Source organism: Zeus faber, assembly GCF_960531495.2.
Source record: "Zeus faber genome assembly, chromosome: 1".
In the NCBI taxonomy this organism is placed as follows: domain Eukaryota; kingdom Metazoa; phylum Chordata; class Actinopteri; order Zeiformes; family Zeidae; genus Zeus; species Zeus faber.
In genome coordinates this window covers 58,955,231-58,973,951 of record NC_137193.1, presented here as the reverse complement: position 1 = coordinate 58,973,951, position 18,721 = coordinate 58,955,231, and the positions used below count along the sequence as shown (strand labels likewise).

The following is an 18,721-nucleotide window of genomic DNA, read 5'->3' as shown; positions in this document are numbered from 1 at the left end:
TTTATTTTTCACTGATAAATCATTAAGGATGTTTTAAGGTAAAAGCGCCAATCAAGGGGTATGATTTGAACACAATAATTCTGTCTAAAACAATGTGTTTTAAATTCTAACGCTAGGTGGCAGAAGAGGTAACTTTATGCCCCGTGGTAAACTTGTGATTGACTTATATGGTGAATTGGTTTATATTAAAAAGCATTTGCGGGATAATTTCTGAATTTAAAAAAATGTGATTAAAGTTTTTTTGCTTTTCTTTTTTTTGTAAGAATGTTGTTAATTAAGTTCAAATATGATCCTGTTCAAATTGTGTGAATGTAATCGGCGAGGTTTTTTTTTAAGTGGTCCAAAGTGAAATTTTAAAATCATGACATTTACTAAATCAATTAATGGAAATACATTGATTGATTTTATAAATGTCATTATTTTATGTTATTATTAGAATGATGATTTAATACACGTTCCCGTACGTAAATACAATTTGCCGTATTCTGATTGGCCAGATGAGAAGCGTTACCAAGGAAAGTGCCGCCGCTACGGCCACGCCCCCAGTGACTGTTACCATGACGTCACGATAGAACCAAACGCAGTCTGGGCAGCAGGCCTCGGTGCTGTGGGACGAGCGGACAAAATAAAACGCACAAACTATTGTTAAAGCAGACAGTAGAGGAGAAATAAATACATTAACATTTATATCAATGCACCCTTATTGAGACAGGTGTTGGTTATCAGTCAGATCTGATATTGAAGGTCTATAATGCAAAAAAATCATATCAAAGCCGTATTAAATATACATAGATATTAAAGGAAACACAGGATAGTTTATGTTTTTAATTAAAACATACACACAAACACTCGAACAACTTGTTCGATGTCTTTTACCATATTGTTAACCCCCAAACTAATTGTCTATATTGTTTATTAAAAGTATCGGATCAGATCGATTCTTTAGGTTTGGGACTTGGACTCAGTGTTGGCAGTTTGGTTTCTGTCAATGACTATTTATTACAGAGTGTAAAACCAGGTATATTGGGTGTTGGATTGTTGTGGAACCCCTTGGATGTTCACCAAATAGAGACAGACTGAGGTGGAAACGTGTCTTTGCTCCTCCTTTCTGGATGAGATGATTTGAGAAAAGGTCAAAAACCCTCACCTGCACGGCCTAAGGCTCTGGATGAGAACGACCCCGACGCCGTTGGCCAGCTTGTCCGTGAGGCTCATCGATCCGTAAACAAAAGCTCCACTTTGCTACCAAACAAGCAAGATAATATAAACAGCGGATTACGGATTCTGGTTGAGGATAATCTCAGACAGAAAAACCCCGAGACCTTAATCTAACGGAAAGCTTTTACACATTTGAGTAAAAAGAGACAGGAGAGGCTGCACGGGTTCAAAGGGTCTTTGTGGAACAGTGCTAAAACACGCCATCATGAGGCCTCGTTGAGGCTCCACAAATTGAAGACTGGGATGGTCATGGTACGGCTATCTACGTTAGGTAATAATAGTCTAATATGTGTCAAACTTCACCCGTTTTATCTTATAAAAAAACACTTTACCGGTTTTATTTTGTGAGAACAGGTGAAAGGTGCCTTTCACAAACACCAACTCCACTACATTTTAAAAGCAGTGCCTCCTCCTTTTCCTCGTCCGACTTCAGCCTCAAAACACTGGTTTATCGCTTTCCTTTCCCACTTCACGGTTCCTAATTGACCGGTGGCGTTATGCAGGGTTCTTTGGCACTACAATAAGGTGATTTTGAGCAGATTTGAATTATTCAGTCGTGAAAGTAAGACTTTTGTAGAGCTCAGAAGAACAACCCCCTCCCGGACCTACCGTCTGGTCGCCGATGAGCTTGGCCGTCATGGAGAGCGACATGACCAGGACGGTGGCGGAGCCAGCCCCCAGCAGCGCCGCGGCGCCGTAGATCTGCCTCGCTCCCATGTGGGCATCGAACAGCAGCCATGAGGCGAAGCCCAGCAGCGGCAGCAGTCCCAAAAAATAGGTCATCTGAGACGGGTCACGGCAGAGTAATCATCAGCAACAGGGTTTTTCACAGCCATTAGGGCGCTCCGCTCGCTCACGCCTAGAAGCTGATCACCGTGGGGAAGTCTTGGGACGCTCTCAGGAATGCACCATAACACTATAAATCGGCTTCCTTTACCACGATGAAGCACGTCTCTTCCTTAATGACAGAGAATTCACCACACAATCCACTAAAGGAGATATCCTCCACAACCATGCTGCCGTTGGCCCCTATTTTGGGTTCACTACTCAAAGCAACAACTGCATACTCCCTTGTGGGATATCCGATTGTTTTGTGCAACACGGGTGCAATTTCATGACAAAGACTGGAAGTCCACGTAGACTTACGCTGATTCCTATTAGTTTGCTGAGAGGCTTCATGAGCAGAGAACACGCAAAGCCACTGACGTACATCACCAGCGGTATGACGGCGATGAAGTGCTGAGGAGAGAGAGAGAGAGAGAGAGGGGTAATGAATAGAAGATGGAAAGGCAGGATTTGAACTAAGTTTTGGAGTGCAGGTCCAAACCTTTGGCAGCAGTAGTGAATTGGTGAGATAGAGGGAGATGTAGGTCTGGGACATGTTGACAATGAGCCTCGTGCACATGTACAGGAACGCCACCTGGAGCCCAAGAGCAACCATCAAAAGAAAAACGCTCGCTCACTATGGAATCACATCTCCTTGGTTCTGCAGTAAACTTTGTCCATCGTTCTCTTGGACGCCGTCGTGAGAGTAGAGCTCTTTAAAGTGGCTGAATCCGTAAGATCTGTTTGTTAGAAAAAATCTCGTATTTGATTTTCGTCTGTACTTTCTGAGAAACAGCCATTCGATGCAAGTTATGCATGTGCCTCTCCATACCCCGCTTCAATTGTTGGCGGCAGGGTCCGCCACATGCTACAAGTAAAGCGTCGTAGCTAGTCGTGGTCAGTGAACTCACAGCGGATGAACATCCATGAAAAGTACTGCGCCCTCAGATGAAAAAAAAAAACAACCCACCACTTCAAGTAAAAAATACAATAAAATCGATCAGAAGTATCCGCACTTTGGAGAAAGGAAATTGACTGGGATACCGGGACTCGCAGTGTAATCCATCCCACAAAGACAATCATACGGATTACCACCTTAAGTGGGGGGGAAAAAAGAGTGAGTTCAGCCAGTACAGACAGGGAAAATCACCTGGTAGAAGGACGGCTCCTTCAGCCAGTGCTTCCACCGGAGCACGGGCGGAGGTGGATCGTCGTTGCCGGGTGACGGGAAGAGAGGCTCCCCCTCTGTACCCACGGGCTCCTGTCTAGCGGGCCCGTTCTCTTCTGTGCCCACGTGGAATATCAGTGAGAATAACGCCCCGATACCTAACAGAATAAGGGCTAAGTTCTAGGAGAGAGGGAGTTGAAAACCAAGGGAGAGGTTTTAGTTCGGCGTCGTCTCCCGTCAAATGCGTCGGAGCGGCTCCCAAGCGGGTCTTACCCTGAACAAAGGGACGTCCATCTTTCCCACATTGTCCAGAGCAGAGGGTGCCAGGCTGTCCGGGGTTTGGAAGTGAAAGAGCAGCCACGCCGCGGTGTACACAGTGATGTTGGCCACCACGGTGAACGCGTACCTGGGCGAGAGCGAATGAATTAGTTCAGTTACTGTAACCGGACGCCCACCTGGACCTAGACGATGGCGGGGCTCGGCGCTCACCTGTAGGCGGTGAGCTCCACCTTGCCCTCCTCCCCGGACACCAGCTCTGGGATGAGCGAGAGGTGGGAGATCTGGGTGGCTGCCCAGCCAAACTGGAATATGATGATGAAGGCAGCGAAGTAAGTAACCCGAGCCCACTGGGGGGTGCTGGGGTCACAGGCCAGACACCGATTGAAGATGAAGGGGAAGGACACAAGCACGCACACTGTCCCTGGGAAGCGGGTGAGAAATAGGGGAAATTCAGATTAGGAAAGTATTCTTTTAGAATGGGCGGCCCTTAAAGTAAACGCGTGGAATTAACTCATAATCAGAAAAAATGGGCCAAAATTTGTCCATTATGCAGTGGTTCTCAAAGTGTAGGTCCCAGCCCCTTTGGGGGGCATGAAGGTACTGTGGGCAATGAATCCCTTACTAAATGTTTTTATTTAAATAATATCATAAATTGTTTCGTTATATTTTTTCAAAACAACCCTCTTTCTTTGTATATACAGTATATATATACACATATATATAGACACTGCTCAAAAAAAAAAAGGGAACACATAATCATTACAATGTAACTCCAAGTCAATCCCACTTCTGGGATACCAACCTGTCCAGTTAGGAAGCAACACTGATTGTGACTCCATTTAACCTGCTGTTGTGCAAATGGAACAGACAACAGGTGGAAATGCGAGGCAATGAGCAAGACAACCCCTATAAAGGAATGGTTCTGCAGGTGGTGGCCACAGACCATTTCCCTGTCCTTATCTTTTCTGGCTGATTTTTGGTTACTTTTGCATTTTGTCAGTGCCCTCACCACTAGAGGTGGCATGAGGCGGTGTCTGCAACCCACAGAAGTTGCTCAGGTAGTGCAGCTCATCCAGGATGGCACATCAATGCGCGCTGTGGCAAGAAGGTTTGCTGTGTCTCCAAGCACAGTGTCAAGAGCATGGAGGAGATACCAGGAGACAGGCCAGTACACCAGGAGACGTGGAGGGGGCTGTGCTCCTTTGTGCAAGGAGGAACAGGAGGAGCACTGCCAGAGCCCAACAAAATGACCTCCAGCAGGCAACTAATGTGCATGTTTCTGCTCAAGCTGTCAGAAACAGACTCCATGAGGGTGGTATGAGGGCCAGACGTCCACAAGTGGGGCCTGTGCTCACAGCCCAACACCGTGCAACCCGATTGGCATTTACCAGTGAACACCAGGATTGACAGATTCGCCATTGGCGCCCTGTGCTCTTCACGGATGAAAACAGGTTCACACTGAGCACATGTGACAGAGTCTGGAGACGCCGTGGAGAATGTTCTGCTGCCTGCAACATCCTCCAGCATGACCGGTTGGCGGTGGGTCAGTGATGGTCTGGGGAGGCATATCTTTGGAGGGCCACACAGACCTCCATGCGCTAGCCAGAGGTACCCTGACTGCCATTAGGTACCGGGATGAGATCCTCAAACCATATGCTGGTGCAGTGAGCCCTGGGTTCCTTCTGATGCATGACAATACTCAGCCTCATGTGGCTGGAGTGTTTCAGCAGTTCCTGCATGATGAAGGCATTGATGCTATGGACTGGCCTGCCCGTTCCCCAGACCTGAATCCAGTCGAGCACCTCGGGGACATCATGTCCCGTTCCGTCCAGCGACGCCACGTTGCACCACAGACTGTCCAGGAGTTGAGTGATGCCCTGATCCAGGTCTGGGTGGAGATCCCTCAGGAGACCATCCGTCGTCTCATCAGGAGCATGCCCAGACGTTGTAGGGAGTGCACACAGGCACGTGGAGGCCACACACACCACTGAGCCTCATTATGAATTGTCTTGAGGAATTTCCACAGAAGGTAGATCAGCCTGTGATCTGATTTTTCCACTTTTATTTTGAGTAGGATTCTGAATCCAGACCTCCATGGGTTAATGATTCTGACTTCCATTGATCATTCTTATGTTTTTTTGTTCTCAACGCATTCCATTATGTAATGAATAAAGATTTTCAACTGGAATATTTCATTCGTCAAGATCTCGGATGTATTGTTTAAGTGTTCCCTTTATTTCTTTGAGCAGTGTATATATACGCTACTCACAAAAAGTTAGGGATATTCAGCTATCGGGTGAAATTTCAGGATGGACCTAAAATGCACTATAACCTTTACAAGTGAACTTAATTTGACCTTCTCTAAACTTTTGAATGCACATTTCCAACTGTTCAATGTTTCAGTACTTTTTGCACAACTTGCTGTCCTCTAACAGCTGAACGGCAAAATTCACAACAGGTGTTTGATCCATGAATCGACCAATACATTTCCTGGTTCAATTAGAACTGGTATTTAAACAGTCCTCTTAAACAGTCCTCTTCATCATTCATCATCACATTTTGACATCATGAGACCAAGACGACACTAACAATTGATCAACATTACCTCGCCATTGTGAGGCTTCAAACAGGATGTTCTCAAAGGGAAATGGCCACTGAGCTTGGAGTGTCACAGAGGGTCATCAGCAGGTTGCACAGAGATACAGAGACTGGAAGAGTCACAGAAAGGCATAGAAGTGGACGTCCTTTGGCCACATCCCACACTGATGAGCGCTTCATTGTGAACAGCGCCCTGCGGAACTGGATGATGAATGCCACTCAACTCCAGGCGGGGTAGGGAGGTGGGAGGCACCCAAGTGTCACGTCAGACCATTCGAAACCGTTGACATCAGCGTGGTCTGCGTGCTAGACGACCTGCAAGGTTACCTGACCACACCACCAGGCACAGGCATCATCGTCTTGCACGGGCCAGGGAGCATTTAGGCTGGACGAGGGACCAGTGGCCTCAGTGCTGTTCTCTGATGAAAGTCGATTCACGTTGAGCAGAAATGATGATGAGCATGAGACGTCGTTATCAAGCTGTAATTGATGCTCAAGGCCACATGACAAGTTGAGACATTGACATTTTTTGTTGTGGTATACCCACCACTGTTGTTGGCTTTTAGTTCAATACATTGTTTGAGATGAGGTAATCATCATTGCATGCTGCGACTTAAATGCCCTACTTTCATGATATAATATCACTGTAGCGTAAACTCTTTACATTTTCCATAAATTTCACCTGAAAGCCAAACACCCCTAAGTTTTTGTGAGTAGTGTATATAAACCTTACTGGCAAAACAGAAAGTGTAAGAAAAAGTTGAAGTGAGCAGAGTTTAGTTTTTTATTGCTCAACATATGATCATGTTCAGTAGCCTAGAGCGTTGATGGTTTGTTTTACCGTTTGTTGTAGTGATTAGTGGCATTAGTGGTTATTGGTTGTGCCCAGCTGGCCAAATGTGGCCCAAGTATTAAAAACATAGATTTTTTTTTTTAGAGAAACGGTTTTCAATTGCCAACCTTTCTTTTTCCGAATGGGTAAAAAATACAGGAGATTTACAGGAAAACATTTTAACAGGAAGACTGCAACAGAGAGAAGGGTAAAACATGGGAGAAAACCGGGGAAAACGGGAGCGTTGACAGGTATGTAATGATGATTTCTTCTCAACGCCTACATTGGATGAGCAGATGATTCCTGTTGGTCGGCAACACCTACCACAGCCCACTCGTCGACACGCCCTTCACATTTTTCACCCAGCTGTTTTCATGCAATTTCCACCTTTAAATTGGCTGAACACACATTTTTGTCCATCTCTACACAAGTGACTGTCTTTGCTTTACAACCGCAGCTACACTATGAAAATGTCTTCTTGTATTTCCCAGGTGGACAAGTTTCTACACAAGATAAAATAAACACTGAACTGCTTTTGTTGGGAGACAGGCTCCCTCAGTCCTTACCTGCTAAATGCCAGCTCTTCCTCTTGCCATAGCCCAGTATTCCAGGCGTCCTGTCGGAGCCGTACCCTATGAGGACCGTACAGAGTCCATCGGCCACCTGCCCCACCAGGAGCAGCAGGCCCGCGGAGAAGCTGTGGAAGGCCAGCACAGAGTGCAGGAACACCAGCAGGTAGGAGAACCACAGGGAGGCCGCCAGGTCGTTCAGAAAGTGGCCCGCCGCGTAACAAAGCCTCCTGGGGACCGGCAGAGACCGTTCAGGGGTCACACAACGCTCCATGACAACTTCAGGCTTTTGTTTTCCGTGATAAAAGTTCCTTTATTCACAATTAAAGATCTGTCGCTTTCATATTTACAAATACATAATGCACGAGGTGCGGACTAAATAAATGTTTAAGCAAAACACAAGTCAACATTGGTCAGAGCATCTCTGTCGTTGGAACCTTAGCGTGACCTGTGATGGATTATGCCAATCTGGGTCCCCATGCTGGTCAGCTGAGCAGGTTTAGCACGGGGGGGGGGGGGGGGTTAATACGTCCATAAAGACCAGTTCTCTCAACTAGCCACCTATCTTCCAAGTAAGTGGGGGGGAAGCGTGTAAAGGTGTCAAGAGTGTCAACTTCCAAAAGGTGTTTTAATGAGGCAAACCAAAATGTGGTTGGGAATATGCGGTATTCCATTTTTTTGGGGGGATATTTGCTGATATTTGATGGATAAATGGTTATGCATCAAAAGTAGTTCTAAATGGAACTGCATTTAAAACAAGGTAGTCGTTGCTTGTTTTTTGTTGAACTCATTAAATACCCAAAATGCATTGCTTGAATGCATCCTTAAACACTTAAACAAAAGCTGAATTTCTCAAATTTCACAGGAGCTAGGCTCGTTTTATCCCCTCTGTAACCGTACATTGAGCCAACAGTCAGTGTGCAGCGGTCTCTCTGTACTGGACACACAGGGATGAAATTGGGTGTTGACATTCTTGTCCGAACAGGCGTAGACAAAAAAATAAAATTCTCCTGAAAAATGGGGTTTCCCTTTCAAACTTGTCAGTGCCGACCCTGTAGTAGCAGGTTCCTTTTTTGTTGCTCATATGGGGAGTGATTCATTACACCGAACCCACTAATTTCCTCAATTCATGCTTATCCAACTGGACACCCACTTGACAGAAAAGACCATTACGTATATCCAGACAGATGGAAACCAAGCAAAGCATTCCCACAAAAAAATACAGTTGACCCCGATATGCCCTCATACAAGAAATATTCTTATACAGGGGTGAGAGGGTGACAAAAAGCTTCAAACTATTTGGTTGGATTTCCCAATAGGCCTATATTATAATAATATAACTAGAGCAGCAGCAACCTGGAGTGTGTCCAAGGATTCGCGCCCAATTGATAATTGTAAAGTTTCCAATGTCAAAAATGCTGTCCGTCCTCACTTTCGGGATTCAAATGCATTTACGCCCCAAAAATATGACCTAGTTGAGATGAAAACAAACCTCAACTTCTCCAATTGAGCTGATATGACATACAGGTTCTGGTTTTCACGCGCTCTTTACTCAGAAGTAAAAATCACTTGATGGCGCCATGTAGGTGAAGTAATCATGTGGTGAATCAACCTAAACAGTAAAGCCTACTTACAATGGAATCACACATGGTTAAAGACTCTTTTTTTGTTTGTTAAGACACTGAAGCACTCAAGGCCATAAAAATGACGGTCTCCAATGTAGAATACTTGGTCGAGTTGAACCGGCTGTGCATAATGTAGATGACCTGGCGCCACGATGTCTCAAATACCCCCTTCTTATAGGCCAAGGGAACAAAACGGGAAAGAAAAACCCAACATGTATATATGTTCTGAGAAAGACGCATGGAAGCTACTTTTAGCAGCAATAAAGTAAAAAAATAAAAATAAAAAAATAAAATTAAAAATTATATTGTGTTTCAATTCCAGTACATGAGTATGTGAGGGAGAAGGAAGAGAGGCTACCTTGTTTACAGTGGGCCAAATTGGCCTTTACCTGTGGAACCCCGATAAACACGTGACAGATCAGGGTCAAAACAGATGTGGGATGTATTGATTGTCGTAGGAGGTGACACGTTCAACTAGGGTTACAGCTGAGGAAGCGGCCCGGCTTCTTTGCTCAGCATCTGTCACTTACAATACCCCCCTGCAATGGAGTACAAACACACACACACACACACACACACGCACACCTTTTGGGAAAGACGATAAAATTTCATTGCTGGACACCCGCTTCAGCTTTAAACATTTTACTTGGAAAGGCACAAACTATGATTTCCTGGGAAATTATTTAGATGTAGGAAATTAAAGTTGAACGACATATTTGCTTCATGTAAATTCACAACATTTGCAGCCGTCACTCAGATACAAGCCTTTGCGAATGACTCTTCCTAGATCAGTCTTTATTAAGTTGTTTCCTTAATTGTTAATTTCAAACCTAAAATTCCACTGTACTTTTTTTGTCATTTTTCTCCAAAAGTGCAATAAGAGTAATAATAAGAGAGCTTAATATCAGTTCCTCTCAATCTTCCACAGTACCTGAGGCCAGTGACTGCGCTACAAAGACCACGTCGACAGACGAAAAAAAAGCCAGTATGAGAAAGAGAGAAGAAGAAAAAAAAAAAAATCCAGAACACTACAACATAAAAGTAGAAGTTTGTTTTCAATCCAAGGATTCCACTTTGAAAACTGAGGATTCAATTACAAACAAAAAAAAAAAAAAAAAAAAAAAAAAAAAAAAAAAAAAAGAGCAGGAAGGAGAAAAACAAAAACAAAAATAAACATTACTTAAAATCCTCCAAATTGGGCTTGATGGATGAAATGCTTTCTGTGTCTCTTGGTGAGCGCACTCGACATGGGTATAGTTCATGCTCGCGTCTTACCTTAATCCCGCACGTTTATCAACAACATTTTGTCTTTCATTCCACCGGGGACCCACCGCTGACATCCAAAACACTACATGTTCTTTATGGAATCTAGAGAATACAATAACTGTTTCAAACAGTGTCTGTCTATATATATATATATATATATATATATATATATATATATATATATATAGACGTTTTTTTCCCCATATTCACCTCGCGGAATTCGCATTTCATCGCAACAGCTACACCCCCCCCCACCCCCCCGGCTTTAAAATGCAGCTTTTTCTGTTTCGATAAAAAGGAACCAGAGTCTGTTGCGGAGTCGATAGGACGTCCAAACATTCCTTTACTCGCCAGTCGCAGAGGGAGTGCCGAGAATGAGACAGACAGCGTGTGTGTGTGTGTGTGTGTGTGTGTGTGTGTGTGTGTGTGTGTGTGTGTGTGTGGGGGGGGTGGAGGTGGAGAGGAGGCGAAAGTTATGTGAGGGAGGGCGATAAAGAGGAGGGCGGTGGGTTGTGGGTGGGGGGGCGGGAAGAGATGGTGTTCTGTGTTGCTTCCGTTTAAAACTCGACAGTGACCAGAATGTTTCAAGTTCTCTCCATAGTCTTCTCTCTCTCGCTTGCTCTTCGTGTCGTCCCGCTCACTTGTGCCTTTGGAGGGCTTTCCTCTTTCTCCTCTTGAAGAAACAACAGCATCTGCGAAACAGAGAGAGGAGTGCTGTTCACGTCACATACCGAGGACCAAATTCCATCATGCAATTACAACATAAATACATGACTCAACTATTTATCATCCAGCTTAATGTTGTGCAGCATTTCCTGATAAATCAAAAAGTTGGTACATCAGCAGGGTTCATCCTGGTATTACAAAATGAAAATCAAAGACTTAAGTACTTCAAGCATTTTTTTTTTTTTTTTTTTTTTTTTTTTTTTAATTTCACAGACTTCACGCAAAACAAATACAATACATTTTCTATATGATCTTTATTAATATAACTATAATAAAATCGTAGTCTCGTTTATTATATGTATATAATCTCATTGTCATCTATTATGACTATCTATCTCCAACCATGCTGGATTAAATATACATTCCCTGGCATAATCTGACATAATCTGATGTTTTTTTAGTACGTGACAATTTGGACAACAAAACCAAAACCAAAATGGTCGTGTTTTTTTCAAGGACATTTCAAGCACTTCAGCACAAAAGGAGCAATTTTCAAGGTATTCCCTTACTTAAATTTCTGAGGGTGAAATTTGGTAAAAACACGATCAGGGTAACAGCGAGGTATTCTTCCTCAAAAAACAACCACAAATTTGACCCCAAAATTTACGTTTAGTCCATCCATAGATTATTTTTTGCAAGTGACTCCCTCTCTTGAGTTTACAAGCATCTAACCTGTCTCAGCGCAAGGTAATTGCGCCAAGTTAGTGTGGCGCTCTTACCCCATTAAATGTAATTAGATGGCTAATCCCATAATCTCACTTCATAGTGTCCTGTGGTGATGACTTGGTCTAAGCCTCTAAATCTTAACAACTTCACCACGACACATCAACATCATTAGGAGTACTTATCCTCCCCAGCATTTTCGTACACTCTGCTGATAAGTTATTACTTTCTGGTCGGTCTGTCAAAGTAAACACAGCATCCCATAATTAATTAGGATCTGCCATATCTGATGATAGAATCCTATCTGACAGCTTTACGGACTCCGCATAACAAGTAGATGAGGAGGAGGGGCGTTATTGAGTGGTTGATTTGATCAATAAAAAACCCATTCAGTCCTCCATGCTTGACAAATTGTCATTTAAATCAAAATACTGGTACACAGAAATTATACCGAGAGTGGCACCGGTACACACCGACTGCAAATAACAAAAGGCCTGTGTGGGCGCCTCTATTTTGAGTGAAGAGCCTTTTATCTTTCCTTACTTTGTTTCGTCGGCCACCTCCACCTCGGTGGGAGCCGTGATGGGGGCGTTGGAGTGTCCGGCGGTGGGGTCGTCCGTGTTCAGCTCTCCGTTGGTTGAGCTCATCACCTGTGCATAGCGCAGGAGATGGAGCACTTACTCACACGCCTCCCCCCCGAAAGAGCGGCTGCACATAACATGGTTCACATACTGGCTAGAAAGTAAGCTTAATTTCCTCTACTTCGGGGCCTCTCCAGAAACACCGGTTTGATCTAACATTATCAGTAAGTAACATTATATGTAACCCAAAGTGGGTGTTTGAAGTAATTGTATAAGGGTGCAATTCTATTGGCAAACACTGGGGGGTGGATAGAGCATTTACTAGGGATGCACGATTGGCAATTTTATATGGAGGTGGGAGGGGGAGACAAGTTTCCATGTTTTACCTTGGGTTCCACCCTGTGTGTTCTGAATAGGAATACTTCTACTTTATTATTCCAATTGAGGCGCTAATATCACTTTCACCCTAAAAACCCTCACAACACTACTTTCCATTTGAATGGCGGCAGCCGCTGTATGTCATATCTAATATCGCTGCCCCTGCTGCTTTAAGCCCAGAGCAGATCAGCACAAGCAGAGCAAGTCGCGGGGCTGAGACGAGTCTGAGGCACGTAGGCAGGTAGAGAAAATGGGACGGAGACAATCCGGCAAAGCAGGCGACGCAGATTCAGCGTGGGGGAGAGTCGAGACGCACAGAGGGACATGCAGCTTTTCATGCGTTAGCAAGCCGAGCAGCAGCAGTAGCAGCAGCAGTACCTGAACAGAGCCCCCCAGCCGCTCAGCCGTTAGATGCGACCCCAGAGTCTCCTTATTGGTCACGGGAGTGGGCTGAGACTCACTTCCTTTGGGCTCAGGCGACTGGCGCATAGAGCAAAAAGGTGGAGGCGGGTGGTGGTGGTGTAGATGTTGGTGGTGATGGCAAGGGGGGGCGGTAGAGGAGTGGGGAGGGTGGGGTGACAGGTGGAGTGAAGTGTGGAGGGGTCGGGGGGTGAAGAGGTGAAGGTGGGAGTGAAAAAAAAAAACCCAAAAAACAAAGGAAGAAAAACAAACAAAATACAAACAAAAAGTTTTTAAAGAAGACAATCTCCTAAGCAGAAGCAGGCTTGTTAAAGACAAACTATGTTAAAAAAGTGGGAGGGAGGGGAGCAAGAACTCATGTGGAGGAACAAATCAACACACTAACAATGTCATGCAGGAAATATAAAAAATAAAATAAAAAAAACAGCCTTGATCAGACAGATATCACCTGGGAAAGCATTGTAGACTTCTTACAGCGGAGGAAAAAAAATAAAAACATGTTCTAACAATAGAAATGCTTTTGGGGGTTCGTTCCAATACCTCAGTGTATCCATTCTGATGAGCAATGTTCTGCATTAATTCACTGGATGGACTCTAATCCCCTCCATGGAGTATGTTAAGAATCAACAGTAGTGGAGCTAGGATACAGTTGTCTTTTCCCGATTTGGACTTTGGAAGTATTGGGGGAGAAAATATAATAATCCAGGTAAAAGTACGTGCGCGTTTGATTTCCTCCACTCCCGTTTAGGCACGTTAAAGCAGTTTGCAATAAATGTTTGTTTGTTCGACATGAGCGTTTATCCCCCGTCAAGGAGATCTCGTCTTATCGAGGCTTTTGACCGAGAAAGTCAAGGTTTATGAATTTACTCAAGGTGGTGGAAAAGGGCGGCGTGGTCGAAGCCGCCACCGAGCCCATTCAACTAAACCGCAGCGTAATTAGCCGAGGTTAAGAGTCCACAACAATAAGTCAATCATAAAAGCTAAATATACAGCTTTAAAGGAACCGGGGTGACGCCTTGAGTCACTGTCAGACTATCAAATTTCGCAACAGAACAATTTCTCCCGACTTTCTACTGATAACCACCCAGGATCAAGGCTCGGATAGCATGCTGGTAACCGGATTAAAAAGAAAGAAAAACAACAAACTCACATATAAATATACACTTTCCCCACACAAAGCATAACGCTCATCATTACCGGTATGAACAACGCACTTTGCATTTTCAACCCGTGCATGCAATGATCGGAGCTTAGTGTAGCTGGGCGTGTAGGCTCCCTTCTAGACGTCCAAAACGCTGCGTTGTATCATAGCAACAGCAGCACAGCCTCCTCGTGACCGCACATGTTTTTACCAATTTATTGGTGAAAGGGCAGCTTTTGAAAAGGATTTGAGGCTAACATCGTTGCACTGGAGAAGGGCTAATTAAAAAAATCGAAAAATCTTAAAGCGCAATAGGGACAGTTTGCACGGCAGCCATTTTGTCTCAATAGTTGTGTGCTCTCGGGATTCTTCTGAGGCCGGCAGGGAAAAAATCGTAACTAGGTCGGTGGGTGGGCGGATCTGCAGGGCGTCGGTCGAGTTGGCGTGGTGTTGTGGGGGTTAGGGGCGGAGCTCACCTGGTTTTTGGTCTGCTGCTGTGCTTTGTCTCTGCCGCTGGGCTGCAGGGGTGTGTCACTGGGGATGGGACCTATCGGCGTGGGCTGTAGGACGGGGGGAAATAGATCCAGTTGTCAAAAAGGAAGAAGGGATATTAAAAAAAAAAAAAAAAAAATATATATATATATATATAAATAAAATAAAATCTGATCTATCAGACTTTACAGAATTTATATCAGAAATGTTGACTGATGCAGAAGAATCCTTTGGCAAAAACTTTTGACAATTTTGACAAAAAGAAGATATACATTAAAAAAATTAAATTAAGGACTATTAAGTTACTTTTAAGGCCTTATATTTGAAAAACTGAATTTAAGATATTTTAAGATTTTTTTTAATGCTAGTGTTATGCGGGACGTCAATTATTGTAGCCTGTGTGTGTTATGCTATAATAAACAGGTAAAAAAATTAAAAAAATTAAAAAATGAAGTGAATGGAGGGGGTATGGGAGAGAAGGGACGAGAGGGACTCACAAGAGGCTTGCCGACCCAGTCGTATTCATAATCAAAGACGTAGCCGTTCCTGTCAAACAAATCAGTGAAGAGTTTCCTCAAGTAGTCGTAATCAGGCTTCTCAAAGAAGTCCAGCCTCCTCACGTACCGCAGGTAGGTAGCCATTTCTTCTGTGGACAAAGACAAAGCACTTGTTTTTTTTTGTCCCCAATCTGAATAGGCCGATATTTGGGTAAACAATAGTGAAATAAGAAAAAGAAAAAAAAGGCGTAGACGCAAAATGCTTGGATCTACTGACCCGGGAAGCTCTCACACAGCACTTCTATTGGTGTGGCACGCTTAGTGTCGCCGATCTTTTGATATCGCTCCTTTAAAGTATCGGCCTGGAAGGGAGAGACATTGTGAAGAGGCACAAGGACAACAATTACCCCCCCCCCACCCTGCCTCTGCCAGAACGGCAAAAAAAATTGAAAGATATCATCACAATCTACTCAAAAGTTTGGGACAGTGTGGTTGGTTCTGTTACTGAATAGATTCAATACAGAAACGCTGAGTGATAGATCAATAAAAAAAACATTTACAATATGGTGATGTGAAAAACAGGCCAATGTAGAACCACACCCATTCCCAAGGTCATTCTTTCTGTTGAAACATACGCAATAAATAATTACCACAGTAGTTACAGTCTACATTTTCTTTTATTTTTTTCACATCCTCTTATTTTTGATTTGGCCATTGAATTGGAATGTTTGTCATGTCCAGCAACATTCCGCCAGTCATAACAAATGTCCCGCATTTCAACGATCAGGCCTATTTATTTTTTTTCTTCTTCCCCATTTATTTTTGTAGTAAAAACATCATATAGACTATTAACCATGTACTTCCATCATCTTTGCCCAATTAACAGTCTCACATTTTGCACAGACACGGCTGCCACAATATGGCAGCTCAAGATTTACCTAATGTGTGTGGGGTTGGCAGTGTCCAAACTTAAAGACGCATTGCTTTGCGTCTATAATTAGCACAAGTGCTTTTGATGCAAATTATTTAAAATTATATAGTTATTTTTACAATTATATATTGAGGGGGACAACTCTGTTTTTCCCAGGAATGGGGGGGGGGGGTCCAGGGTCACGTTCGGGTCACGTCCCCCCTGTAATTTCCGGCTGCACAAAGAAGTAAACAACAGCTGCATCTGCAAGGAGAACTACACTCACATAGTGAAGGAGAAGGCCCTACTCAAAGCCGCACGAAGTTTAAGAAGCATTCATTCTGTAACGCATTTAATCTTTCCGTTACCTAGCCTATGGAAGCTGCATAGTCTCTACTTGGAAAAGCGGTCCGTTTCTCTCGTTTACCAAAATATTAGCCTACTATATTAAATTCATTTTATTTATCAGATTGAGTAGGTCCAGTGCCGTTAAAAGGATCATTTCATAAAGCCAACCGCGATTTAAAGCAGGTTAACAGCGACGGCAAACCGCCATTCCATCTAATATAAAAATCAATATTTACATAGCCTAATAATAGTAGCTTCTCTCTCTCACGTGCGTGTCACGCAAAATCACATCTGCTGCTCTGCAACTGAACATGAGGTGGTCACCCCAGCACAAAGTGAAGAATGAAGCTCATTTACATAATACCAGACTAGAAATGACTCGGTAGTAGAGTATCATCTTGGTCAATAGGAAGTATTTTGGAGAATCACACGTTTTCAGTCAGTCATCCATGAATCCATGTTTAACATGCAGGTTATAACTGTGGTGGTTACGTTTTGACATTTCAGATGGTGATGACTTGGTGCTAAGCTCCAGCTTTGGGCACAGCTATGCCACTGAGGTCATGAGAGAAATAAGTAATAAAAGGGCAAATCTCATATTCCAATCGCTCTAAAATGCCAGATTATGGCCCACGTTTGTTAGCTGGAATTTACCAAAATCCTCCAGAGCATGAACATGTTCTAGTTGGATATTCCCAATGGGATTGTCTCTCCTCAAGCCTCTGTGGCTCATTCAATTAGTCACATCAATGTGCTTTGCCATACAGCGACAGGGGGGGCGGGCAAGCTAGACGGACCATCACCCCCGAGTTAGACATCCGGGTACCTGTTACCCATCGCTGATGGCCAATTACATTGTCATGTCGCCCAGCCCCTGATCCGAGTGCTAAAAATAGAGAAGCAGCTACTAGTGTGTGATATAACTGCACACTGACATTGTTGACATTGATGTGCGGTCACGTTATAAGACATCACTACACATTTAGAAATTTGTTTTCGACTCTGCAACGGTGGCATTTAAGAAGTGCCATCCAGAGCAAGGTGACCAAGGGCGGGGGCTGCCTCTCGTCTTGGCGAATGTCTACAGAAAGAGTACCCAGACAAACCCAGTGTCTTAGGTCTGACGATAACCGCATTACCACAGTAAGGTGATGTCATCGTGGTAATGAGCTCATCACAGTCATAAACAGCAGTACTGTGGTTATACGCTGCTTTTCACCAGGGTAAGAAAAACTTCATACCGTCACAGTCCTAGTCATAGGAGTCATAAATAACAACATACCCAAATGAGGTGAAAACGTTAAGCCAGGTGCACATGAGGTCATGTGGATGATACACATGAAACACAACGCTAAAATAGTCACCAGCTAGCGGGAAAAGCTCCGAGTTCTACTGATAACTGTAAACCAGCAGCCTGTCTGCTCCAAAATGAGGATGCTGCATACCTTTAGGCCCTGCCAAGGGAGGCTGCCACGCAGGAAGTACATGAACATGTGACCCAAAGCTTCCAGGTCATCTCTTCTGCTTTGCTCTGAAAGAGACGTGACAGAGGTGAAGCCTGGTTAGACCAACACAGAAACTGGGCAACATTTATTGCACTAATAACCTGCGTAGCAAGAGGAAACTACTTCGGGTTACAATGCAGCTCTATTGTCAGTCAAACTGTTTCTAAAGGTCATGGCAGAGACTTTCAGAAAAAAAGCAACATGATGAAAAGAGGAAACGCCTGAAGTTGCACAGTTAATGTACAGTATGAGAAATATGACTCCGGTGTGACATCCCCAGTGCGAAGCAGTCGACTGAAGCAAAGCTCTTGATAAGGGATCAATTTAAAAGATTCTGATGTCAATCACAGAGGTTAACTCCCAATGATAGTGACTCCCAAAATAGTTGTGAGGTTAAAAATTAACAAAGTTTACCATTACATTTTTTCAAAAGCTCTTACTCTGCAGATACAGGCTTCAGTGGGGTCATTGGGATTATTCTCTGAAACTGAGTTTTGTACCGCCACTTTGCATTATCTTTTTACAAATATGTATGAACGTATGTATATTTATTTGACAAATAAACCTCTTGAATCTTGAAACTGTGGTAGAAATGCTGTAGTTACCGCTAACTAAAGTCACGGGAATCTTCTCCCTGAGGCGTTAAAAGGTTTGTGTGACAGCAGCTTGGCAATGGAAAG

At 43.8% G+C, this 18,721-nt stretch overlaps 2 protein-coding genes across 3 annotated transcripts in view; both read right to left on the bottom strand.

Moving 5' to 3' along the window:
• Window positions 1-445: 445 nt before the first annotated feature.
• mfsd12b (major facilitator superfamily domain containing 12b) lies at window positions 446-7,763 on the bottom strand (the record flags this gene model as incomplete). The annotated part of the gene is made up of 9 exons (XM_079997966.1): window positions 446-605; window positions 1,148-1,242; window positions 1,828-2,001; window positions 2,365-2,457; window positions 2,546-2,638; window positions 3,194-3,391; window positions 3,485-3,617; window positions 3,701-3,911; window positions 7,487-7,763. The coding sequence occupies 9 exons, from the start codon at window positions 7,761-7,763 to the stop codon at window positions 446-448; spliced, it is 1,434 nt and encodes a 477-aa protein (XP_079854092.1).
• A 2,991-nt stretch (window positions 7,764-10,754) lies between these two features.
• csnk1g2b (casein kinase 1, gamma 2b) overlaps window positions 10,755-18,721 on the bottom strand; it is a 38,433-nt gene continuing 30,466 nt past the window's right edge. Inside the window, exons 6-11 of one of the 2 annotated variants that reach the window (XM_080001671.1) lie at window positions 17,982-18,067; window positions 15,556-15,640; window positions 15,279-15,427; window positions 14,766-14,849; window positions 12,313-12,419; window positions 10,755-11,072 (exon numbers count right to left, since the gene is read on the bottom strand). In XM_080001671.1, coding sequence (XP_079857797.1) covers window positions 11,018-11,072; window positions 12,313-12,419; window positions 14,766-14,849; window positions 15,279-15,427; window positions 15,556-15,640; window positions 17,982-18,067 — 566 coding nt within the window. In that variant the 3' untranslated portion in view covers window positions 10,755-11,017. The remainder of the gene's footprint in view (window positions 11,073-12,312; window positions 12,420-14,765; window positions 14,850-15,278; window positions 15,428-15,555; window positions 15,641-17,981; window positions 18,068-18,721) is intronic. The other variant, XM_080001672.1, reaches the window with a different exon arrangement.